The sequence below is a fragment of the Aristolochia californica genome, unplaced genomic scaffold, assembly GCF_029961685.1.
Source record: "Aristolochia californica isolate CCGP_79_NKW_82.1479 unplaced genomic scaffold, dmAriCali1.0.hap1 SCAF_1, whole genome shotgun sequence".
Classification (NCBI taxonomy): domain Eukaryota; kingdom Viridiplantae; phylum Streptophyta; class Magnoliopsida; order Piperales; family Aristolochiaceae; genus Aristolochia; species Aristolochia californica.
The window spans coordinates 57,592,313-57,619,791 of NW_027181770.1; the positions used below are offsets into that span (position 1 = coordinate 57,592,313).

Consider the following 27,479-nt stretch of genomic DNA (forward strand, 5'->3'; position numbering starts at 1 on the left):
TATCTAGTTTACTATGTCTATTCCCAAGACTCGTGAAGAGACTCTGATATCATGTTAGAATTTTAGAAGAATAAATAATTCAATGATTGTGTTAAACTGAGTATAGTGGTCATCTATTTATAATGGAGGTAACACCTATAATTAAAACTATTCATGTCCCAATCACACCGAATGTATTGCTCCTGAATCTAAGTCTTTAAGCTAGTAAGCAGCTATAATATGAACAAAAGACTAATAACGTTAAAAGACCTTATATGAGACTCTTTGTTGCGAGACTCTTATAAGACTATCATATTGATTCTTCCCCGGTGAGATTCTTTACCATGAAAGTCATGTAAGACTCCACCTTATTTGCTCTTCAACTCTATCTAAATACGTTTAGAAATACAACACAAGGTAATATTTAAATATTCTTTTTATTTTTGTGCACAAACTTTTTTTGATAACTTGAAAAAAGATAAACCAAAATTTAAGATACCTAGATTGATGAGACAAACTTTGTCGTGTGAAAGCTAAAGATGTGTGTAGTGTTGATGCAAGACAAGTGCATTATAGCCATAAAAAAATATCATTCAACAAAATTAAGGAATTAAGTGAGAAAGATTGATTAGGTAAGTAAATATTTTCCATCTTGTTTGATGCTAAAGTTGACAAACAATGTGTCGAACAATATTTACAAAGGAAAATAGCAAATTTGTTATTTTTATGATAATAATTATACAAATTCAAGTTGATGGACAAGATGTGAGAGTAGAAGAAGAAGAAGCAGAAAAGGCCACTATTCTTATTTATTGAACAAAATCTCGGGATGGTTTAATAACGAACTTGAGTCACTTTAGGGCTCTTGATACAAATTTGGATATTGGATTACTTCCAATGAAGTAAATAAGGAAATTCAATCAAGTTTATTTTGGTAGTGCACCTTCGGGAAAGAGCAAAGTTATTGCTGGGGTAAATAGTGAGACAAGCAGGTTAAAGTCAACATATGAAATACATAACAAAAAGGGAAGGTACTAATCTTATAATGAACTAAATCATCTCAAGAAAATATGCCTATGAAAAGGGTAACGATGAATGAATGAAAGTAAATTATGGGATCTCCTAAGGTAATTTATCAAAGAGAAACACATTTAAAGTAAATGAGTATTAGAGATTATTAGTTGGTGACATTAAGGATTTTAGATATTTTGGAAATATTGAGTTATTAATTATCATATGAATTTTCACAGGGAGTGATCCCATATATCCATGTAAAAACAACGTTATTTATATAAATAGAGTTGAGGATATAATAATGTTTGAACATGTGTTCAAGTGGGATGATGTTAAACTTAATAAAGGGAATAAGCTTCCCATAATTGGTGAAACCATGCCTGTCGAGATAGGGAAGTTGACTTCCCTTAGTTGGATATTGGTATTGACTCATATAGGGAGTCTCTTTTAGAGAAATTGAATTTTCAAGGGAAGCCCACATGCCAACTTATGTTTACGAGTTTGCATTACTAATTTCTTATTCTCATGGGCAATAAAATGGGTGTGGGAATGGCTCCCTCCTAGACATTGTACAAAAGTTTTGTTGATGCCCATAAAAGGAGGAAGAAAAGGTCATGCCAAGGATGTTCGCAAATTATTGAATGATATTAGTTGTTTCTCTCATTTTTCATTAATTTTCCTAATTTATGTTATTATATTCAAAAATTTTGTAGTCACATGCCTCATTTCTACTAAAAAAAGAGGTTGCCGATGAGAGTAAGCCAACTTACATTCTTTATTTGCGAGCATAGGGGAAGCACGGAGGAGAGAAGAGTGCACACACCATCTCACCTTTGCAAGCATACACACGATTGGAGAGGATTATAAGGGAGTATGTAGCATTTGATGTGTTGTACTAGTATCTCGAGTCTTGACCATGAATTGATGAAGAAGTTATCTTATCTCTTGTATCTTTAATAATAGAGACAAAACAAATAGTACCTTTGGTTTAGAAGATATCAGTCCTCAAAATTCTCAATGGCTTGTGGGAGGGCAAAGAGGGAGGTTGGTGCTCTTACTTCTCCCTTGTAGTTAGGTTGAACAATTTACAACATTTAAAAATTTGTTAACAAAAGGTTTACATCATATTCACTTAAGGTTCCACTTAGGTTGCTTCACTTAAATAATAATTTTAAATTAATTTGTACAAGAAATAATTATCTCTATTAAACCAATAAAAAATAAAAATAATATTGACATTCAATCTATTACCCATATATATATAGGAAGGGAGGTCAAGTGTTTTCAGAAACAACTCGACCTCCCATTGGAGGGGGTTCTTGTGAAGATTGCTACATTCAAGTAATACAAATATTTGAAATAATTATAATTAAAATCTGAAAATTATATTTTAAAGTTTTATATTATCTGTTTAATTTAGTCATTCTATTTTTACTATTAATTGATCATTATTTGATTTATATTTTCACTAATTGCTTTATTTGTGGCTTTATTAAAGATTTGTTTTTGTTATTAATTACATGAAATTTACATTTTATTTACCCAAAATGTCATGGATAAAATTGCACTGGCTAATAGATGGAGAAGAAAAACTCTAGAATAGAAACTCAAATATGAGCATATAGCTTTAATACCTCCAAAGAAAAAGAAGATAATGACTATGAGAGAATACGAACGATACTTGCGACCATCTATACACTGTAAAAAATAGCATCCCATACAAAAGAGTAACTGGAGTACAACAAGATCATCACCATATGTGGAAGTTAATTCGAGACTATTAGTGTCATAATTTGTTATTTATGTGTTAAATAAGATGGTTATTTTATTATTATAAAAAAAAATATTATTACTTAATCTACACTATATATGATTATATACATTTTATTTGGTTTATTATTTAATTTCAGTTTAATATTCAGTAATATTTTATATTAGACTATAATTTTCTGTCTTTCAACTATTATATGGAGATACTGATTGCAACAAATTGTTTCATTATTCAAAATATTAACTTAAAATTTAGATATGGAATACAATGAAAGATAAATTAACTTCGTTTTAATTTAAATTTGATTACCTTTTAAGAAATGCTAGTAATAAAAAATTAAAAAATATTACAATTATTATGTATGTTATAAAAAATGTATGTTTATTTTCTTTTTATATAGGATTATTATTATTTGTATTTTTTTAATATGATTTATTATGTTTAGGGAATCCTTATGTATACCATCAAACGGTTTTGAAATTGGTATGTATGTAGGGGTGGCATCAAGTTGAGCCAAGTTTGAACATGTATATGTTTGAGTTTTGCTTGATTTGAATACTTTGAACTCGAGTTCAAGTTCAATCTCGAACTTAAAATTGGAATCGAGTTTGAGCCTAAAATTTGTAATTGAGTTTGAATTCGAGCTCATGTTGGGTTCAAGTTCCAACCTACATTAAAAACTTTAAAAATTAAAATAAAAATAAAAAAATAAAAAAAGAGAATATTGTGATAACCTTGGTACCATTAAACTGCAACGTATCAGAGAGGAGTTTAAGACTTTGAAGTGAAACATACTACTGTATAATAACCAACTTAATAAACCTAAAAAAAATTATAAACACCTCCATCAATAGTATTTATTCCATTGACAAACAACAACATTCGATGTTGAGGGACTCAAAAGGGTTGAATGACCAATCGTCTTTGAGGTTTGAGGTAAATAAAAGCAATTATCAATCGACTAAAAAGGGAATTGATAAGAGTAATTAGAGTAAATGGTATTTTTATAAATAAAATTATGCTAACGAGTTTGCTAACGGACCAAGTAGAACTTGAAAAATCTAAGTTTGGTTTATTATACTTAATGAACCTTAGGGGGGTTAGTGCACAACGTACCAGCCGGCTTGGTCCCACCGTTTGTGTAATGATTTATTTTTATTTGGACCCTCCACAACGTTTTTAGGCGTATCTACCAGGTCCAGAATTGCCTTCCGAGTAGTCCGGACACCAGCCTCGGAGTATCTCGAGCGAGGGGTGGGGCGGGTAAGAAAGAGAAAAGAAATGGCGCCGACGGAGCTCCGTCGCCCCATCAAACGCCCTGCCATATCGGACCAGCAGAAGCGCCGGGACGTTGCTCTCCTTCGTCAGGAGCAAAACCGCCGCGACGCTCAGCATCATGCACGTACCTTAGCGTCCTCTGTTATCTCTCTGCCGTCGCAGACCGATGAGCCGGAACCGAAAGTCGAGGAAATCGAGGAGTCCCCGTCGTTGTCTCGGGATTTAGATGTTGTTGAGGCCTCGAAACTCAGAGGCTTCGAAGCTAGACGGTGGTTTGCTCGGCAGTTGATGCTGCCGGAGTGGATGATCGACGTCCCTCCTCGTCTTGCTCACGATTGGTAAGCATTTTTATTCTTTCCTTCCCGCGCCCCCTCATTGTTTTATTCCTTCCTTTTTTCTCTTTCTGATGTAAGAAGGAATTTGAGGTTCACACAGCCATAATGATTCTAGTGGCATTAGATTCTGTATTGGTTCGGGCTGTGTACGACTATGTTCGTTCTATTTTTCCAATTTGGCCTGTTATTAGAGATCGGGACATATTTCGCATTCTCATTATGTGTCTTAGTTTACATCAAGTCGGGCAGAATATAATCAGTATAGTTGCTTCCGGTAGTCCGAGACTAAGCAATTGGGATTCGGAATCTAGCTTTCTTTTGGATTAAAAGCGAAGGAAGAGGAGGTTGTTGTATTCATCAAAGTTTACTTATGGTTTTCGAAATTAGAATGGTTTTGAAAATCGAGTGCAAGGGATCATCACTAGGGTTTAGGGTTTTAGTTGAAAGATGGTTGTAAGTATGCGTTTAGTTTTGGATAAGAGAGCTAATATGGTGGAAAATTAGGTGTATTGCAGAACAATTTTTGTCATGAATGACAATGGAAATGATGGTTGGGACATTTAGCTCACTCGCCTGCTTGAATTATTCCAGCAACGCTTGTTCTTCTTTTTCAAACGCTTCACTAGCGAGTGCAACCATGTAGTTTCTGAAGTTTACATTTTGCGTCATATCCCTTTTCAAAGCGCTGAAAATTTTGAATTTTATGTGCTTCTTGTGGTGTTTTCTTTCTTTTTTATCAAGTGAAAAGAAGCTGTTAAGGTTTTTTGTTCTCGTTGTGGTATAATATCGGAGTACTTCTGATAAAGGATTTTATAGTGGAGTGGAGTTCTTTTTCCAAACTCTGCAGGTATGTTTTTCCAAGGCCTGCTGGGAAGCGGTGTTTTGTGGTTTCTTCTAATGGCAGTACAGTGAGTAGGCTTAGGAATGGGTCCATATTACATTATTTCCCTTCTGCCTTACCAAATGGTGCAAGGACGAAAGACATTGCGGGACCTGCTCACAATTTCTCTATCCTTGACTGCATTTTTCATGAGGTGAACTTGTCTAATTTCAAGATATAGTTTTGGGTCTGTTCTTTGGAAATTTGATAGCTAAACTAATTTTTTAGATCCAGCTGATGCACTTTAAGGTGTCATTTTGCAGCCAGATCAAACATACTATGTGATTGACATGGTATGCTGGAGAAGTTACTCTTTATATGATTGCAGTGCCGAGTTCAGATTCTTTTGGTTAAACTCAAAGCTTGCTGAGACGGGTGCTTGTAATCCTCCTTCATTGTACCATAAGTACAGATTTAGTGTGGTGCCTATATATGAATGTGATCAGATGGGTTTGCAAGCTGCTTATAGTGGTTCTATGCCTTATGCAAAAGATGGGTTATTATTTTACAACAAGTAAGATAACTGTTTACTTGAGTGCCATTAAGTAATTATCCTATATAAATATATAGTTATAGTGCAAAGTTTGAAGCACACTATTCCAGAGAGCCGAGAAAGAAAATAAGTATTGTTTCTTTACTTGCTCTTTTTCTCTAATGGTACTTCCATTGTTTACTTCTTCAGGCATGCACACTATCAGACGGGTAACACCCCATTAGCACTGGTATGGAAGGATGAGAACTGTAGCCAGTATGTTCTTGATACAGACAGTCTAGGGCAAGTTCCATCTCAACAGCAGGTGTTCTTTCCTACCAGTCATTTTCATGACTTAGTTAACTTGCTTTTTGGAGTCTAAACATGAAACTGATTCAGTAGTATGTCACACTTATTAGATACTAAGCAGAACTACACTGTAAATGAAAAAAATCTTGTGAATGATATGGATTAGAAAGAAAGATTTTCCAGTGTTAAAATGTTTCTTCATGTACTTCTCAAATTAATGAAATGCATTACAAAGCAAGATGTAAAAGGAAAATAAACTTTTATATGTCATCTTGTTTTAACAGTGGAAATCTCAAGAGAACGAGTATGCGTCCTTTAAATGTGTGAAGATGTTACAGGTTGTGTCTATGCTAAGTCTTTGTTTGTAACTTTTTGTCTAGGAAAAAAATTGAACTGCATCATATGATACTTAACACCTATTTTGTCTAGAAAAGTTAGACTCTGTCATAAATGTGGATGAAGCTAATTGATATTTTGGCACTAGTATTAAAAAACAGTGAAGGTGATGGAGATGAATCCATCAAAGACTGGTCTCAATTATTACAAGGTTAGAGAGGGGAAATCTTTTAGCTAATGGGGGAATCTTTCCCTCTCATTTTACAGAGTTGGTGCAGACATTACTTTTGTAGTGTTTGTGCTTCTCTCATTGCCTTGTAGCCCCACCTTCTGCAAAAAAGAGTAGTAGAGATGGGAATGAGAATGTTGAGATAGATGTCATGAAATTAGACAAGAATGCCTAAGGAAGAGTTTGGAGTAGCACTCACAGTGAAGATAATAAGAGAGTCAGTTAAGGTGGGCTGAGAATGTTCTAGGAGGTTGAATAATTTGCTAGTCTGGAGAGGTTCTGTGATGTAATGCCAGTTCAATGATGAATTAAAAAAAATCAGAAAACAATCAAACTAGGAGAGGAAGCTTGAGTACGGTTCCATAAGAGAAGATGGAATATCGAGGCATTGAGATGGTTTGGGTGCAATGGTAGAAGTTAGTAGGGGCAGGATGGATCGAGGTGGTGACCTACTTTAGGTATCTCATATTAAATAGAACTTGAGCTATTAAGTTTGAACTTGTTATAGTGTTTTCTACTCCTAGTAGATGTAAAATAGAAAATCAATAAAATCATGGAGGATAAAACAATTTAGAAACTTCACTCAAAATAGGGCTCTATGGCTGCATTTGACCCCCCTATTCAATGGTGGCCATCGAAGAGTTATTATCCATAAGATCTCTTTAGGGGACAATTTCAACAAAAAAAAGGACCTCTTTCGGAGAGGAAGTGTTATTTGACTATAACTATTTTGAAAGAGTGTATTGCATAAAAAAGTAATAATAAGGTTTAGTTGGAGTCCTAGTCCCTCCGACTTTGGGGGCGTCTTCTGGAATGCCTTGGGGAAGACTCTGGCCTCTTATGCTGACCCCCTTGGTGTTTTTGGTTTGACCTCTACAGAGTTGCAGGCCCTTAGGCATGGTTGAAGATCTTCCAAAGTAGATTTCAGGGCCAGCTCCATGTCGTAGGGGATTCAAGTAATGTCATTGCTTGGTGCCAAGAATTAAAGACCCTCTTCGGCGTCACTGGCCTTGTTTCTTTGATATTCAGGATTTGTCTCATCTTGTGGTGTGTAAATGGACTCATGTTCATTGATCAACAAATTGTATTTATGATGCTCTTGCTAAAGAGGAGACTTCTCTCTAATTTCTCATTGTTAAAGACCCTCCCCACTTAATGTTTTTTGGTTTGAGGGGAGGTCGCACGAGGCAATTTGGCTCGGGGTCTCTTCTCTATTGTTGGCTTGCTTGTCTGCATCGGTTGCATATCTTCCGCATCGTCAACTTCGATTTTTTTTTGTCATTGGCTAGAAATTCCCTTGAGGTCATACTTGGCCAAATTTATTAAGTTATTTCAGTTCTACTGTTACAACCTCCTCTTATTACCGCGATGGTTATTTTCTCTTCCTTTATGTTAAGGAATAGTCCCACATGGATTAGTGGTACAAAGATCTTGAGTTTATTAGTTCGGAAAGATCTTGAGTTTATTAGTTCGGAAAGAGGCTTCCTAAGTTGGCTAGTCATTTTGGGATGGGACTTGGACCTCACTTCACATGGTATCAAAGCAGGTACTCATATGTGGGCCTACACTTAAATTATCCACTTGTAGAGCCACAAAAGAGGATCTGCACATAAAATTATCCACTTGTAGAGCCACAAAAGAAGGCTGACACCTAAAATTGTCCTCTTGTAGAGCCACAAAAAGAGGGCCTACACCTAAATTATCCACTTGTAGAGCCACAAAAGAGGGCCTACACCTAAATTATCCTCTTCTAGAGCCACAAAAGAGGGCATACACCTAAATTATCCACTTGTAGAGTCACAAAAGAGGGCCTACACTGAAATTATTCACTTGTAGAGCTGCAAAAGAGGACTTACACGTGAGGGGGAGTGTTAAGGAATCACATAGATTAGTGAGTACAAAGATCTTGAGTTTATTAGTTCGGAAAGAGGCTTCCTAAGTTGGCTTGTCATTTTGGGATGGGCCTTGGACCCAACTTCACAACCCCGATAACCCTTTTACTTGGTTACCTTTCTCCTACATTCTTTTCTTACTCTTGTTTATCTGTTTAAGCCAACCTCTTAGTGTGTTGCTTCAGTTGGTCCTTTTTTTTATACGAGTATTTTTAAGTCCAGCGAGATTTTTTATTGATACCCAGGTTTTGTAGCCTGCCCTTTGAGTGACATACATTACCCTTAGTGATTACTATCACTCTTTTGTTCGAAATCCGATTAGGTTGGTCTCAACTCCTTGTTATTTCCCAATTTTTAATCCTTTGAGAGTTCGAGTCCAGTTGAATACTTATCCTTGGGACACCTTGATGTAGGAGATAATTGTTACAACTAATTTTTTGTTGGTTTAAGCTAGGATTAATGCCTATACCTCCCAATTTGAGGGGGAGTATAGAAGAGAAGTATGATGGATTCTACAAACTGAATCAAACTTGAACATTTTCATATACTCTATTTAATTTGATGTATGCTATTTTTTATACGCATAAGAATTTGTGAGTGCTATAGTGGTTGCACTTTCTTCCGACTTTTTTTATTTACGTGTTAGAATTACGTTTGAAAGTTGAGTGCGGTAGTGGTTGTGCCTCCTTTCGGAATTGAAGTATGGGTGATGTTATCATTAGAGGGAGTACAATCTAAAATGAAAAATTCCACGTGTTATGGTAATCAAATTTATGTGACCAGAATGTCTAAGTCGTGGAGAGTACGTTATGAAGAATTCTCTTTGAAAACCAATTTTTTTTTTCATTGCAAGCTGGAAGTTATAAACTCCAGCTTGAGGTGGAAGTGTTGAAGAATATGTATGAAAGAGTCTTACATGAATCTCACAACAAGAAGTCTCACACAACCAGAATTAATATGGTGGAGTCTAAGAGGAGTCTCACGGGATGGAGGTCTCACAAAAAAGTCTAATTTTAAAGGTGTTTTAGTTATGTTAGTCTTTTATATATGATTAATTGTTTAATTGTTCAAGGACTTATCTTTTAGTGTTTGATTTTGGGTGTAATTGAGACAAGGGTAGTTTAATTTTAATATGATTCTATTTGTTTCCTCTATTATAAGTAGAGGCTCATTGTACTTACTTATAATTAAGTCAATGTATTATTTCTCTTTTTAAATTTCTGGAAAAGAGAAATTATACACTGACTTGATTATAACTGAGTACAATGAGTTTCTATTTATAATAAATGAAACAAGTAAAATTGTATTACAATTAAACTAGCATTGTCCAAGTTATATCCAAAATCAAATACTAAAAAATAAATTCTAGTACAATTAAATAACTGAACATAAATAAAAGACTAGCCTAACTAAAACACGTTTAAACTGATACTCTTTTATGATATTTCCTTACCATGAGACTCTTAGACTCACTATATTAATTCTAGCTCTATAACACTTCTTGTTGTGAGAGTCATATAAGACTCTTTCATACCTATTCTTTAACATACATACTAGGTGTAAGACTCATAGAATAAATGAAACCAGCAACTTCACTCCTTTGCGCATCTTCTAAGGATGTTTCTGACCTAATTTGCTTTTGAAGAAGATGCTGTTAACTATCATAAAAGAAGGAAATATAGGCATGGAGTACTTTTTTCTTTTTGAAAACAATTTAGGACATGGTGAACACAATAGATTCTACTTTCAGAGTGCCTACTTGTGGTTCATGTTTTGGTAAACTAGAAGACCGAGGAGACCTAGTGTTTTACTAAAGGTTTCTTCATTCATTCTGCACTTAGGCTGGTTATTGTGTTTCTGAATTGAAATTTATAGTTTGCTAACAGTCATTCCAGATTTAGTTCGAATAGATGTAAGTGAAATTACTGTGGCATTAGAATCATAATTATGAAGATTTGACTCCATGTGGAGACCGAGTTCCTTCTCTCTCTCTCTCTCTCTCTCCCTCTCTCCCTCTCCTCCCTTCTCAGTGGTTGGCAGCCAGGTTCATGCTGGCAGCTTCTTCTTTTTCTTCTCCTCTCCTTTCTCTCTCTCTCTCCAATAACTTTCAGTTCCAAATTAAACACTAATTGTGGAATATGTGCTAGAAATAAGCATTATAGCAATAGAATTGGAGAAAATTAAATCCTAATAATGCAATCCCAGACATTAATGTGTACTTTGAGTAGACTCTGTTTTTACTTTTCCTGTCTATTTGAAGTTATAAATCTTTTTCAGAAAAAAGGAAGTGAAATTTTACTTTTCTCTGTTCTCTCTCTGTCTCCAAGTGGTTCAATGACCACTAGACATGTTCAAGGCAAGTCATAATTTAAATTTGAAGGCCACAACAGCATGTGCACATTTGGTACGCTTAGTGAAAAGCTTTTTGAACTCAGGAAACTCATTCAAAAAATAAAACTGATACATTTCTGCTTTGTCAAAAACTTCTTTCTCTGCTCACTCCGCAAGCATGGTTGGAAATTGGTGACTGCTAAAATTTGATTAAAGAAGTAGGAAGTCCTCTGAAGGAAGATAGAGAACCATAGAACTTGGCTCCTCTAGGTGCTTCAAATGGGTACTGGTGATGTTGGTTATGAACCGATGAGAAATATAAGATGATAATGATCATAATGGTCATTAAAAAGGAATGTTGTTTTGGTTCCTTCACATCTTTCTCACATCAGGAAATTCCAGAAATATATCATAAAGGTCCCCTTACCATAAGGTCTATGAAAACGATGCAGGTTGTCTTGGAACTGCAAGCTGATGGAAACCTGACCACTTCAGATGATCCTCCGGCTGTCTTTGGTTGTTTGGACGGGAACTTCATTCAAAAGGTAAGATATCTTCTTTGAAATTCTTGTTATTGTCCGATGTCGAACAACGTATTTATCTTTTTCATGTATAGTGGATAGTGCTTTATCTTGCTTTTTTGCTTTTCTGATGTTGGATATGGTGGATAAACTCTGAATTGACTGTTTTATTGCTGATAGTAGACAATATCAACTCATTTTCATGTTGACTTTCTATATTCCAACAGTGAATTCGTAATTTGAGGATATGTAAATTTTGTTTTGTAACTTCAATATATTTCTCCGGTCTGTGCTTTGTTGAATTCATTGAATAATTTTATTTTTAGTTTCATATTTTTTATGGGGTTTGTTAAAGTTCAGGGGCATTTTGGTAATTGTACTATGATGTACTGTGTCCTGATGTTCTAGTAAGAAAGATGGTAATTAGAGAAGTCCAATGATGTAATTGTTATCATTTGATATTTGTTAAGTTGGGTCCAAGGCCCATCCCAAAATCACTAGCCAACTTTGGAAACCTTTTTCCCAATTAATAAACTCAAAATCTTTATACTCACTAATCCATATGGGACTATTCTTTAACACTCCCCCTCATGTGTAGACCCTCTTTTGTGGCTCTACAAATGGATAATTTAGGTGTAGGCCCTCTTTTGTGGCTCTACAAATGGATAATTTAGGTGTAGGCCCTCTTTTGTGGCTCTACAAGTGGATAATTTCGGTGTAGGCCCTCTTTTGTGACTCTACAAGTGGATAGTTTTGGTGTAAAACCTATACAAGATTTGATGTTTCCCTTAATATTTGCTCTTCTAGTTCTTGTTTTGAATCTTCTAGAGGAAGAAGGGGAGGCTTATGGGGGATGTGGCACTGATAGTGGTGGTAGAGGTAAAGGCCGTGGAGATGAAAGTGTGTGTATTGTGGCCTAATCACTTCTTGGATAAGTTTTGGGATAAATTTAGGGAGCCTGCTGGGGCTAATTCTAGTATACTAGTAGAAGGTAGAGAGGTGGTTAATGGCAAGATTGGGCCCTTTGGTTAGTACTTAGAAGACGCTTCAAAAGATACTTCAGTAATTGGGCCAGCTAGCCATGACCTCTACTCCAACATCTCAGGCACCTCTTACTCCTACAACTTATACCACAATGACAAACTCATATATGTCTGTACTTCATGTATCATATATGTCTGTACTTCATGTATCTTCTTTTTCTTCTTGCATGATAGACTCTGGAGCCTCCTGCTATATGCTAGTTATGTCCCTTGTTTTTCAAATGTGTCACCATCTTCATCACATAAATTGGTTACCTTAGCTGATAGCTCTACTTCTTCTATCCTTGGTGAAGGGAATGTTCTGTTTGCCCTTCATTTGGACCTTTGTTAACTTTACTATTGTTTGTTCCAAAAATTTCTTGTCAACTTAATGTATATGAGTAAATCTTCTCAGTCACTCAAATACTTAGTCACATTCTTTCTTTCTAATTGTATATTTCAAGGCTCATAAACGAGGAAGAAGATTGGTTCAGGGCATAAGAGTGATGGGTTGTAGTACCTTGATATTGCTCCTAAGAACAAGGTAGTTGCATTAGAAGCTGCATCCTCTCCTTACATATGTCATCTACCTCACATTTGTTAGTCAAGCTATGTCAATTTATTCCTACCTTACCTCTAGATACTTCATTTGAATGTTAGTTGTGTCAGCCATTGCATTTCGTTTCCTCTAAGTAGTCAGTCGAGTTAGATTCCGTTTTATTTGGTTCACTCTAATGTATGGGGCCCATGATGGGTTCCTAGGTCTTTTGTTTTCAAGTATTTCTTAACATTTATTAGATAATTATAGTCGTGTGACTTGGGTGCATCTCCTTTGGGAGAAAAAGTGTTTGATGTATTTATCAAATTTCATGTTGAAATGAAAACACAAATTGGTGCTTCCATCCATATATTTCATTCTAATAATGGTCTTGTATTAGCTAATAATAAATTCTTGTCTTTTTATGCTATGCATGGGATCATTCATTTAACATCTCGTGTGTATACTCCTCAATGAAATGAGGTTGTTGAACAAAAGAATTGACATCTACTTGAAGTTGCAGGTACTATTTTGTTCAAAATGCATGTTTTAAAGTTGTTATGGATAAATGTGCTCACATCCTTCTATTTGATTGAAAAGATGCTGTCTTTTGTGCTTGTGGTCGTATCCCTATTCATACTTTGAAACTTGGGTGTTAGCTATTTGATTTACTTCCTTGAGTTTTTGGATATGTTTGTTTTGTTCATTGTGTTAGTCTTCATATTGATAAATTGTCTTCTCGTTGTTCGTTGTGTTTTTATTGGGTATTCCAGAACCCAGAAAGGTTATTGATGTTATGTTCCTAAGTCTGGAAAAATGTATGTCTTTGCTGATGTCACTTTTTTTGGGAATACATCTTATTTCTAGTCGTCTAATGTCTCTCCTTTCCAAAGTGATCCATCTCTTGAATCGTCTTTACCTATTCTGTTATAGATCTGCCCAACACCTGCTCCACACTATGACAATTGAAGCTGCTATAGGTGTATCAGCATAAGCATGTACATTTATAGCCATCATCATTTAAGGACCATGACAGGTATCAATGGCTCCCACTTCTTCATCGTGCTCACCATCAACCTCCATACCTGCAACCCCAGTTGTAAATGACCTTGATCTTCCTATTTACCCCCGAAAGGGTAAACGATCTTGTACCCGACATCCCATATCTTGTTGTATCTTTTGAATATTTTTCTCTTACATATAGATCATTCGTGTCGTCTTGGTGCGTATTTATGTTCCTAATAAAGTGTAGGATGTCTTAACTTCTTTGGAATGGAAAAAAGGCCATTGTTGAGGAAATAGGTGCCATGGTTGCTTGGAAAACATGGGTCTTAGTTGATCTGCCCCTTGGAACTGTTGTTTTTGGTTGTAGATGGCTTTATACAGTTAGGTTTAATGGTAATGCCACTGTGGAAGGATATATATATATATAGCGATTGATGGTGAAGGTATAGACCCACACGCATGGTGTAGATGTCTTTGACACTTTTTCCGTTGTAGTTTTGACTTTATACTGTTTGCATCTTGGTTTTGATAGCAGTGAATGGGGGCTGGTCTTTTTACCAGCATGATATAAAAAATGCATTTTTGTATGAAGACTTGTAGGAAGAATTGTATATGGTGCAACCTCCCGTGTATTTTGCTCATGAGGAGACAGACAAGGTGTGCAAACTCCAGAAAATTATGTATAGTTTGAAACAAAGTCCACGAACATGGTTTGCGAAATTTAGGAAGGTGGTGATGTCATTTGGGTTTATCAAAAAGACCATTCCTAGTTTATTTTGCGTCAACAGTTTTGGTATTTTTATACTAGTGGTGTATGCAGATGATATTTTGCTCACTGGAGATGATATTGAAGGGATTGAGGATGTGAAGGAACATCTCAAACAAAACTTTCAGAGAAAGGGCCTTGGTACATTTTAATACTTTTCGGGCATATATATGACCAAGAACAAGAGGGATATGATTCGATCTTAGAGGAAGTATGTGGTTGATATGCCAAGTGAACATGGATTTTGAGCGCAAAACCTGCAAATACACCTATGAAGATGAACTCTAGTTTACATGATGACAATAGTCCACCTGTTAGAGATTTTGGAGATTGGTTGACCAATTAATTTATGCTACTATTACTAGAACAAATGTATCTTTTGCAGTTGGAGTTGTACGTTAGTTTATTGTCACTCCTAGGAAAGTGAATCTTGAGGTAACACAAAGAATTATGAGGTTCTTAAAAGAATCTCCTGGTAAATGGTTGTGTTATGAACCACATGGACATTTAAATATTATGGGTTATGTTGACTATGATCGAAGTAAGACAAAAAAAACTACTGTAGAATATTGTTTGCTTGTGGGAAGTAACTTTATCAGCTAGAAGAGTAACAAAAACTTATTCGATCAAGTGTTGAAGTAGAATATCGAGCAATACTGCATACTATAAATGAGTTTATGTAGGTAAAATCTGTGTTACAGGAATTTGGTCTAGATGGAAGTGGCCCAGTGGTAACCTAGCAGGAATCTTAATTGCTAGTAATCCAATGTTTTATGAGAGAACCAAACATGTAGAAGTGGATTGTCATTTTATTCATGATGCGATGTTTAAGTGGAGAACTGATTATCTATATGTAAGGACCAGTGGCTAGATAGGAGATTTGTTTACCAAAGTCTTTTGAAAGTGTCCCTTTTATCAATTTCTTGTTCCAAGCTGGGGTTGGTAGATATATATGACCTAATTTGAGGGGGAGTGTTATAGTTGGGGGTGTTTTTGTAATTTTATTATGATGTATTGTGTCTTGATGTTCTAATTAGAAAGATGTTAATTAGGGAAGTCCAATGATGTAATTTTTATTACTGTTTTATGAGTGTAAGTGGAATAAGTGTTATAGGGGCAATATGGACCTTTTCCTTGTGATTCACTTAAGCTTTAATCTTTTTTTTCTTAGTTTACAGGGTTATATACACTTCAGCTTTTTGTTGACTAAATTTGGAGGTGAACATTCAACAATGAAACCATTTGTCCTTTAAGAGGCAGCAGAGCAAACCAGCAATCAAAGAAATACAAAAAACTGAGACTAAGAACGCATGCCAACGTGGCAAAGTTTTGCAACAGTGGACATAGTCATTAGTCCCATCATCCTGTCTATATAGACTAATAGCATCTCCTTTGACAAGTTTAATTGCTTCTCTGCGTTTGACTTGGTTTGTTTTGTTGTCCTTTGTATGTTTTCTCCTTCTAGCTTGTTTCTGCTCGAGTCTTATCATACATAGTATCTGAATTTGCAGTCAGGTCTACGTTCTGGACTTCTTCTGCGCTTTGCTATTCATGACGGAGGCTTAAAAGTTACCGATGGGAAATTTGAGAAGGCTGACATGCAATACGTTGGCAAGTCAACTCGTGCACGTGCTTTTGCTGATAGTTACTCTAAGGTTAGTGTCATTGGTTGTTCGAAGTGTTCTTAGTTTTGAATCTAGTTTCCTCGTTGGAATCATATAATAAAAATCATTATTTATGGAAGAAAATTTGATAAAATTGCTTTGGCAGATTCTGTTCCAGTACACTGCCCGACATTCACCTCTGAAATTTGAGGATCTTATGGCATCCATCCCTTCATCTCACGATCCAGAGAATGAAATTGCAGATGTGGAGATGGTAGGCTCTTTTAGTTAGTGGGAGTTTTCTTGGAAGAAAAATGTGGTCTCTCTCCTATCTCTCTCTCTCCCTCGTGTTGTAAATAACCAGTTATGTATTCAATATTATGTATAACTTATGAGATTAGACTCAATGTGACATAAAACAAAGGTATAAGTTAGGTCTAAGTTACAATAGTAGATTCATAATCATTTGACAAGGCCTATGCTGTTATGTAACAAAACATGCTTTCAAAAACTCTTTTGCAAATTTTTCTACACAACGTGGCAAAAATGGATGTTCATATCATACAAGTATATGTTCATTTGTGCTGCAAGATTTCTGTAAAACCTGTCCTATGGGTACAAAATTTCTGTAAAACCCTTGCTATCAAAATTTACAAGATTAAATGGTATGTTGAATATGAAGTGAATAAATATAGTACTTGTTATTTTTAAATATAAATTAATATTATAATTATAATTAATTAAAAATTATTTTTAATAATTTTGAAATATTGAATTTAATTATTTAGTTTATTGGTTTAAAGTAAAATGTATTATAAATTATTTAAATTAACATAAATACTTAACTTCAATTAACCTAATAATGATAATTTTTTATATTACCTTGATACAAAAACTACTTAATATAAAGAATCATATGATTGTATCTTATTAAATTTATATGATTTAATTATGAATTTCAATAGTTAAACTGGAACAGTTAGGTCTCTTCTTCGCTTGTAGCATTGCTGCGTCGTCTTCCTTCATCACTCCACTTCCTCCATCTTTCATTGGCTTCTCACCATTTTTCCTGTTGTAAAACTAGTTTGATGGTGCTAGTACTTTTTTCCTAGCAGAAACTTATATCGGTTTATTTTTGTATTTATTTCTCAATCTTTACCATTAAGTTTGTTCATTATCTTTTTTTCTTTTATTACAGATACAAATTCCATGACGTTATTATATTGGAGGTGAACTTGCCTGAAGACACTTCACTAGAAATTCTTTCTCTTTTGCCCAAGAAATCACTTCTCAAGTGTGAAGTTGCGTCAAATGAGTGATAAAATCTGATCCAAAAAGCTAGTTCATTCAGTGCCAAACTTATTGACTACAGTTTCATCTAACTTGAGTACTGCAGTAGTGCCTTAACACCCCAATGTACGTTCTATTGCTTGGATGACAAAGTAGCACTCATGCTCCAAGACTCCTTCGTCTTCCCTACGCTTAGCAAATTTTGGAACATGGGTTCAAACGTTGGCATCATCTTCTACTGCAAGCAAGCAAGCTCACAAGGATGTGAAGTACAATTATCATCTCTACAACCCTCTTACCAAGCATCTCACCCATCTTCCTCCTCTCCCTCCTTTCAAAATGGCACTTGACCCCTTTCCTATTGCTATGGGTTTAACATTCAGTCCCAATAGCAATCACTATAAATTAATAATCACATACTTGCACCTTTCCGGTGGAGTGAACTGAACATGCTCTAGGGGTCTCAAAGTTGCCATCTTCGATTATGAAACCAGAGAATGGAAGACAAAGTTAGCCAAGTACTCTGATGATTCTTTTGAACACCTTTGGGACTTTTGTTGTTCCGGCTTTCTATTGCGTGTCTCTTCCATGTATTGCAATAGGAATATATACTGGCTTCAACCATCATACTTGGTGATGTTTCGTCTGAAGACAGAGACTTTTCGTACCTTTTCGGTGAAGCAAACAGAATACACTTTGGAGGTCTCAAAGTTGCCATCTTCGATTTTGAAACCAAAGAAAGGAAGACAAAGCCAACCAAGTTTTTTAATGATTCTTTTGAACACCTTTGAGGCCTTAGTCATTCCAGCTTTCTATTACGTGCCTCTTCCATGTTTTGCAATAGGAATTTATACTGGCTTCAACCATTATACTTGGCGATGTTCTGTGTGAAGACAAAGACTTTCCTCACGTTTCTGGTGGAGTGAACAAAACACGCTTTGGAGGTCTGAAAGTTGAAATCTTCGATTATGAAACAAGAGAATAAAAGATAAAGCCAACCAAGTTTTTTGATGATTCTTTTAAACACTTTTGAGACCTTAGTCGTTCTGGCTTTCTATTGCGTGTGTCTTCCATGTATTGCAATGAGAATATATACTAGCTTCAGCCATCATACTTAGTGATATTCTGTGTGAAGATGAACACTTTTCACTTTTTCGGTGGAGCAAATAGAACATGCTATGGACGTATGAAAGTTGCCATATTCGATTTTAAAACCAGAGAATGGAAGACAAAGCCAACCAAGTTTTTTGATGATTCTTTTCGATAACTTTCGGACCTTAGTCACTCCGGCTTTCTATTGCGTGCGTCTTCCATATATTCTGCTTTCAACCATCATACTTGGTGATGTTTTATGTGAAGACAGAGACTTTCTGCACATTTTTGGTGGAGCGAACAGAACACGCTCTGGAGATCTCAAAGTTACCATCTTCAATTCTGAAACCAGAGAATGGAAAACACAACCGGCCAAGTTTTTCGATGATTCTTTTGAACACCTTTGGGCCCTTAGTCGTTCAGACTTTCTATTACATGCCTCTTTCGTGTATTGCAATGAGAATATATACTAGCTTCAGCCATCACACTTGGTGATGTTCTGTGTGAAGACGAATACCTTTCGTACCTTTCTAATGGAGCGAATAGAACACACTCTAGAGGTCTCAAAGTTGCCATATTCGATTTTGAAACCAGTGAATGGAAGACAAAGTCAGCCAAGTTTTTTTATGATTCTTTTGAACACCTTTGGGACCTTAGTCGTTCCGATTTTTTATTTGCGTGCCTCTTCCATGTATGGCAATGAGAATATGTACTAGCTTCATCCATCATACTTGGCGATGTTCTGTATGAAGATGAAGACTTTCCGCACCTTTTCGGTGGAGCGAATAAAACACACTCTGGAGGTTTCAAAGTTGCCATCTTCAATTCTGAAACCAAAGAATGGAAGACAACCAAGTTTTCTGATGATTTTTTTGAACACCTTTGGGACCTTAGTCGTTTCACTTTTCTATTGCATTCCTCTTCCATGTATTGTAATGGGAATATATACTGGCTTTAACTATCATACTTGGTGATGTTCTGTGTAAAGATGAAGACTTTTCGCACCTTTTTGGTGGAGTGAACAAAAAACGCTTTGGAGGTCTCAAAGTTGAAATCTTCGATTCTGAAATTAAAGAATAGAAGAAAAAACCAGCTAAGTTTTCTGATGATAGTTTTGAACACCTTTGGTACCTTAGTCGTTCTGGGTTTTTATTGCGTGCGTCTACCATGTATTGCAATGGGAATATATACGGGTTTCACCCATCATACTTAGTGATATTCTGTGTGAAGATGCAGACTTTTCGTACTTTTCTGGTGGAGCAAATAGAACACACTATGGAGGTCTCAAAGTTACCATATTCGATTCTGAAACCAGAGCATGGAAGACAAAACCAACCAAGTTTTTTGATGATTCTTTTGAATACCTTTGGGACCTTAGTCGTTCCGACTTTCTATTGCATGCCTCTTCCATGTATTGCAATGAGAATATATACTAGCTTCAACCATCACACTTGGTGATGTTCTGTGTGAATACGGATACCTTTCGCGCCTTTCCAATGGAGTGAATAGAACATACTCTAGAGGTCTCAAAGTTGCCATCTTCGATTCTGAAACCAGTGAATGGAAGACAAAGCCAACCAAGTTTTCTGATGATTCTTTTGAACACCTTTGGGACCTTAGTTGTTCTGGCTTTCTATTGCGTGCCTTTTTCATGTATTGCAATGAGAATATATACTGGCTTCATCCATCTTACTTGGTGATGTTTTGTGTGAAGACAAATACTTTTCGCACATTTTCGGTGGAGCGAACAGAATACGCTCAGGAGGTCTCAAAGTTGTTGTCTTCGATTCTAAAACCAGAGAATGGAAAACAAACCAACCAAGATTTTTTATGATTCTTTTGAACACTTTTGGGACCTTAGTCGTTCCAGCTTTCTATTGTATGCCTCTTCCATGTATTGCAATGGGAATCTATACTAGCTTCACCTATCATACTTGGTGATGTTCTGTGTGAAGATGAAGACTTTCCACACATTTTTGGTGGAGCGAATAGAACACGCTCTAGAGGTCTCAAAGTTGCCATCTTATATTCTGAAACCAGAGAATTAAAGACTTAATCAACCAAGATTCTTTTGAACACCTTTGGGACCTTAGTCGTTTCGACTTTCTATTGTGTGCCTCTTCCATGTACTGCAATAAAAATATATACTGGTTTCAGCCATCTTACTTGTGATATTTTGTGTGAAGACAGAAATTTTCCGCACCTTTTTCGGTGGAGCGAACAAAACATGTTCTGGAGGTCTCAAAGTTGCAATCTTCAATTCTGAGACCAAAGAATAGAAGACAAAGTCAGCCAAGTTTTCTGATGATTCTTTTGAACACCTTTGGGACCTTGGTCGTTCTAGCTTTCTATTGTGTGCCTCTTCTATGTATTGCAATGAGAATATATACTGACTTCAACCATCATACTTGGCGATGTTCTGTGTGAAGACAGAGACTTTCCACACCTTTTCGGTGGAGCGAACATAACACGCTATGGAGGCCTCAAAGTTGCCATCTTCGATTCTGAAACCAGAGAATGGAAGACAAAGTTAGCCAAGTTTTTAGTTGATTTTTTTGAACACCTTTGGGATCTTAGACTTTCTGACTTTCTATTGCTTGCCTCTTCCATGTATTGCAATGGGGATATGTACTAACTTTAACCATCATACTTGGTGATGTTCTGTGTAATGACGAAGACTTTTCGCACCTTTCCGATGGAGCGAACAGAATATGTTATGGAGGTCTCAAAGTTGAAATCTTCGATTCTGAAACCAAAGAATAGAAGAAAAAACCAGCTAAGTTTTTTGATGATTGTTTTAAACACCTTTGAGACATTAGTCGTTATGGCTTTGTATTGCGTGCCTCTTCCATGTATTGCAATGGGAATATATGTTGGATTCAGCCATCATGCTTGGTAATGTTCCGTGTGTAGATTGCGATTTTTCGCACCTTTTCGGTAGAGCGAACAGAACACGCTCTGGGGGTTTTAAAGTTGCCATATTCGATAATGAAACCAGAGAATGGAAGACAAAGCCAACTAAATTTTTTGATGATTATTTTAAACACCTTTGGGACTTTAGTCATTTCGGCTTTCTATTGCATGCCTCTTCCATGTATTGCAATGAGAATATATACTACTTCAACCATCATACTTGGTGATGTTTTGTGTGAAGACAGAGACTTTCTGTTCCTTTCTTGTGGAGGGAACAAGACACTCTCTGGAGGTCTCAAAGTTGCCATCTTCGATTATGAAACCAAAGAATGGAAGACAAAGCCAACCAGATTTTTTTATGTTTATTTTGAACACCTTTGGGACCTTAGCAGTTCCGACTGTCTATTGCGTGCCTCTTCCATGTATTGCAATGGGAATATATATTGGCTTCAACCATCATACTTGGTGATGTTCTGTGTGAATATGGAGAATTTTTGCACCTTTTTGGTGAAGCGAACAAAACACACTCTGGAGGTCTCAAAGTTGCAATATTTGATTATGAAATCAGAAAATGGAAGACAAAGCCAACCAAATTTTCTTATGATTCTTTTAAACACCTTTGAGATCGTAGTGTTCCGACTTTCTATTGCGTTTCTCTTCCATGTATTGCAATGAGAATATATACTGGCTTCAACCATAATACTTATTGATGTTCTGTGTGAAGATGAAGACTTTCACACCTTTCCAGTGGACCGAATAAAATACTTTTTGGAGGTCTCAAAGTTGCCATCTTCGATTATGAAACTAGAGAAATTGAAGACAAAGCCAACCAAGTTTTCTGATGATTCTTTTGAACACCTTTGGGACCTTAGTCGTTCTGACTTTCTATTCTGAGCCTCTTTCATGTATTGCAATGAGAATATGTACTGGTTTTAGCCATCATACTTGGTGATGTTCTGAGTGAAGATAGAGACTTTTCGATTTCTCAGTTTGCCTTGGACTCGCTCCATTTATCGTGGACTCATCTGGGAATCAGAGGGGAGCATCAACTACTACCAGATTTTTGTCATCCATGGCCTTTGCATCTGGGTTCTTGAGGAGGGAATTGGAATTACCGGGACAAGAGAACGTATATGGTGGAACATCCATAATGTGCTGAAGACAACATTGAATTTGAAGCTTGCTAAAATAATTAAACCAACCTATCGATGCCCATTCATCACTCGGGTGAGTGTTTTCAATGAGCATCTTCAGATCCTCTGTCTCCAGACAAGCGAAGGTTCTATTTATTATGACATCTCACGAAAAATGTTGACCGTAGTCTCCACTCCTAATTCACACAATAACTTCATAGGTGTGCTGCCATTCACGTACAAGAACTTTAACTTATTGGACATTGAGGCTGATAAACCAGAATCTGCAACTAAGAGAACACCAAGAAAAAGACTTGTTGAAGAGGTGTCCGATGTGCCTATGAGAATGACAAGAAGCAGATCCAATAGAAGAAGCTGATGCATAAACTTGGTTATTCTTGTATCATCCAAGTTGCTATTTCTGTTTTTTTAATTTCCCCCTTCAGAACGAGAAAAAGTGCTTTAAATGCTATTATTCGTTATAGGATTCTTCTACTTAAGTGTATGTATATGAATTATCTAATTTTTTTGCAAATCTAAGTTGCTTATAATGTTAGATTAATTTTGTATCTTCCTTATATATTGCATGCAATGTTATCTTCTTTCTTCCCTGAATCTACTTACTTTTAGCAGTTGATAGAGTGCTAGTTTTCTTGGTTAACTACTATTGAACTGGTGTCCGATTTGGCTATGAGAATAACTGGAAGTCGATCCAATAGACGCAGTTGAAGCTTAAACTTGCTTAGTCTTTTATCTATGTTATCAAGTAATTAAACTACCTAAATTTGCAACTCTTGCCATCAAGGGTGAGTTTTTCTTTGTCAGAGTAGAAAGACAAGAAAAATAGAAGCTCTTAGTATGTACCTACATCTTTGGGTAGAGACTTCTAAGACCCCACACCATTAGGTACTTATCACAATCTTGTCCTCCTATGTAATCCTTATCCCTTTCTTCAAACCCTAATTTTCCAAGAAAGTTGTTGGGTGTTAATATTAAAGTGAAGATCACTTGTAGTGGGTCACTCCATTATAGTCCTAGTTGGATTGAGATCCTAATGTGGGAAGGAGTCCCAATCTGGGAATGATTTCTATTTAGGAATGAGCTCTATTTTGGGAAGAGTCCTAATTGGTTATCCCACATTGAATGTAACTCTCAGGTTATTTAAAGGGGAATGCCCTTGCCATTCTATCATCACTGATGCATTATGTAATCATTTGAGTAATACTGAAAGTGGTGTAATCTCGTGGCATAGGCGCATTGCTGAACATCTAAAAATATTTTTTTTTCATTAAAGTTTACATTATGATCTCATATAGTGGAAGATATGTTATTTCGCTACAGGTTGATTGATTCCCTATGTTTTGTTAAGTGATTTGATCCCTAACAATTGGTATCAAAGTGAGGTTCTGCACCATAGAAGCGATCATACGTGATAGGAGAGAAGCGAAGAGGTATGTCACCAGGTAATGCACATTTCGCTAGAATTAGTCACCGAAACTCTAGGAGGCCTCCGAATTCTATCACCAGAATTTTCAACTTGGGTAAGAAGTACCAAGGTTACAAAGGAATATGAAGCATAACTAGTGGTAACTTATCATAGAGAACAAACAATCAAAATTAGGTATGTACTAATTGTGGGGCACCTAATCACCTAGTTGAGACATATTGTAAGTTACATGGAAAACCCAAGTAGGCCAATGCTAATCAAGCCATCAACAATGCTACAATCAAAATTGAAGGGGTTGTTGAATCCTTCAAGGGCAAACCAGGTACTGATTGACGACATTGAAGTTCATCAAAAAGTGAAGATTGACGACATTGAAGTTCTTAAAAAAGTGAAAACTATGTTTCAGTCTACCACTACCGGTCCAAGTTCCTCTTTGCTTTTACTATCGTTACTACTATAAAAGTATGTTTATTCTTGCTTCTTCTCCTTGGAGTCTTGACTTCAAGGCCTTGCATTTGAGTAAGAACATTGGTCTATTATCTTGGAGAGAATACTTGGGGGAGTAACTTCATTAATGGATTTTAAATTGAGTACATGGTCTCTATTTATAACATAGAAATTACATAAAATCATAGTAAAAATAACTTGTTCATGTTGGAGTTACACTCAGAATAGAGCTTCTAATCAGAAACAAATTAAACAACTAATACAGAAAACTAATAAAACTGAAAAACTTTGAACCAAAATACTTCTTACAAATAATAATTAAAAATATGATTAAAAACATAGGAAGATAATTTATTATACAAAGCTTTTGTGTGGTGGCTATCAGGTCAGTCTTACACAGAGTGAAGTCCCATCTCGAGCCTCACAGCCTCTTACAGCTGCAATTCTACAAACCACAGACGCAGACGGATAAAATAAAAAAAGAATGCTGCGAAGAAATTGATTTTACGCGCATATTTTTTACATATAAACAAGTTTATCCACAAAATTGGAAGGTTTCTATCTGTAAGCACGGATAAGAAGGCTATCAAGGAAAGCAAGGATTACATACACTCACAACGCAATTTAACTACTCTTTAGAAAATTATATAGAGAAAATAACAAAATTTGCTACAACATGTTCACGGTACTCGCGACCGTTTCATCCATTCAGGAAACTGTAGTTGATTTCTTCCATGGATTGGATTGGAGTTTATGAAATAAAAAATCAATAATATTTGCAAACCACTCTTGGAAATCATCTAAATAGTAAATTTTATATGTTAATAACAGTATTGTTGTACAAAGTTACATAAGAACTTTGTTTTTTTTTCTTCCGAAAATGAAGATAGGGAATAAGGAAAAAACAGAGACAGAGACGGACAATTGAGTGAGTAGGTGTTACTCATGTCTCATGATGGCTGATTTCTTCTCACGGAAATCTGCGCCGGGATCGGCCGCCCAGTGCCGGTCCCGCCGCAGCTCCGGCATGCCATCCTGCCGGAGCCAGCACAGGTACGGCAGCCGGTATCACCGTCCGACCACCGAGAGCACAAGCAACTCACTCTACCGCTTCCGTTACAGCTCGGACACCTCGGACCGCCGCCGGCCATCGGTTTCTGCTCAAGCACCTGCTTCACCAGCACCGCGCCCGCTAGCACTCCCAATCCCGTCGCCAGCTGCGATGCCACCACGATCGGACTCATCTTCCTCCTTCTTCGTCTGGTGAGAGATCGGAGGAGAAGGAAGGGGAGAGATTAGGGATTTATAATGAGGACAGGATGTGGTGGTGGAATTGGCCACGAAGGTCCTCTTTGGAGGCTTCTCAAGATCTTTCGTGGACTCTTAGATTTGGATTTAGTGAAGGGAGGAGACGTTTAATAAGAACCTCTTGTTAAGGCATAAAAGATTTTCTCAGTTCTCTTACGGGCTCATCGTGAACATTAGTGTCAAATCTCGCTACACCTGGCATCGTCCAGACCGTTGAAAGCAGCCGGATCCACTTGACAGTAGTTTCGTCTCTCGCTTGCACGTGTTTACGCCTCGCAAGTCCACACGGCACTAAACCGGACACGTGGGTTAGACTGGGCGGCGTATGGACCCGACTGACCGACGGCGCTCCGTCAGTGTCCGCTGATTGTGCACCTTTCTCACGCGTGTTAAGTTGGTGGGCTTGAATCGTCGGCGATGTCTTCCTCGACGCTGCAACCTCGGGATGCTCTGCAAGAGCAGCTCAGTCATCTCTTCAACCGGTTCTCTTTTCTCACTTCACAACAAGGTAATGCTTATCCATTTTTACCCTCTCTTTGGCACCTTTCCTTTTTTGGCTTTCGTAGTGATTTTGTTTTATTTTTGTGTTGGTGAAGATGTTTAATTTAATGTTGTTACCAACTTCAATTTTTTTTCTTATTTTCGGTCGTTCCTTCCGTTTAGATGTGAAGAATCGCATTGCAGATGCTGCAAGGACACGCATGTATTCTATTTAAAAGAAAGAATTGTTTCGGCTTTTTAACGTTTTGATAATAAATCCGTTTTTAAGAAGCGGCCAATGATAAGCGGGACCATTTTTTTATGTTTTCTTTCGTTGATAAACGACCTGAAAATTATTATGATGGTTCGCTTGCATGCATGCATTGCGGGGTTTTCTGTTGGACGTTTACAGAAATAATTATGAAGAATGCTAGAAGGATGAGTTGTTAGGCGTGATTATAAAGTGAATGTGGTGAGTTTTGTAAACGGGATTCTTGAACTGTAGGCGGTAAGAATATGTGCAGAATGAAATGAGCTTGTCAGTCGATGCTATTAGCTTCCATTGCATTCATAGGCAACTCTGACATGCCTTAGTTTATTCATGCAGCTGCAATCAGATTTTATACTTGGTTCTCTATAAATGCCCGATAGTTACTCTAAGAAATGTTTGGTGGGGTATTTATAAGATCTCTTGCCAAATAGCTATTATTTAGCTATTTACAAAAAAACTAACAAATATATTGTTATGAGTCCTTATGCATATTGATCTATCACATGATCGATCAATGCATTTTCAAGTTCTTAGAATATTAAGTTGATCGATCAATCGTGCTTGATAGATTGATCATGCATTGAAGCTCTGGCTGTGCAAAGGCTCGGTATTTACAAAAAACTGATAGACACATTGGTCGATCAATGAAAAAGTAACAAATATATGAGTCTTTATGCTTATTGATCTATCACATGATCGATGAATGCATTTTCAAGCTCTTAGAATATTAAGTTGATTGATTAATCGTGCTTGATAGATTGATCATGCATTGAAGCTTTGGCTGTGCAAAAACTCAGTATGATTGATCAATACAAT

General features: G+C 36.4%; 2 protein-coding genes across 2 annotated transcripts; one reads left to right on the forward strand and one right to left on the reverse strand.

Annotated features, from left to right (window-relative positions):
• Positions 1 to 3,973: 3,973 nt before the first annotated feature.
• Positions 3,974 to 16,841, forward strand: LOC137962898 (uncharacterized). The gene is made up of 7 exons (XM_068810027.1): positions 3,974 to 4,380; positions 5,225 to 5,411; positions 5,521 to 5,771; positions 5,940 to 6,054; positions 11,279 to 11,371; positions 16,190 to 16,333; positions 16,449 to 16,841. Exons 1-7 carry the CDS (start codon positions 4,046 to 4,048, stop codon positions 16,572 to 16,574), a joined length of 1,251 nt encoding a protein of 416 aa, XP_068666128.1. The 5' UTR covers positions 3,974 to 4,045; the 3' UTR covers positions 16,575 to 16,841.
• An 8,559-nt stretch (positions 16,842 to 25,400) lies between these two features.
• LOC137962909 (uncharacterized) lies at positions 25,401 to 25,997 on the reverse strand. The gene has a single exon (XM_068810040.1). It carries the CDS (start codon positions 25,846 to 25,848, stop codon positions 25,555 to 25,557), a length of 294 nt encoding a protein of 97 aa, XP_068666141.1. The 5' UTR covers positions 25,849 to 25,997; the 3' UTR covers positions 25,401 to 25,554.
• Positions 25,998 to 27,479: the final 1,482 nt, after the last annotated feature.

Coding starts and splice junctions, on each gene's coding strand:
- LOC137962898 (XM_068810027.1), top strand. CDS start 4,046: ATGGCGCCGACGGAGCTCCGTCGCCCCATCAAACGCCCTGCCATATCG. Junction 6,055..11,278: donor AAGTTCCATCTCAACAGCAG/GTGTTCTTTCCT, acceptor AAAACGATGCAG/GTTGTCTTGGAACTGCAAGC. Junction 11,372..16,189: donor ACGGGAACTTCATTCAAAAG/GTAAGATATCTT, acceptor CTGAATTTGCAG/TCAGGTCTACGTTCTGGACT.
- LOC137962909 (XM_068810040.1), bottom strand. CDS start 25,848: ATGAGTCCGATCGTGGTGGCATCGCAGCTGGCGACGGGATTGGGAGTG.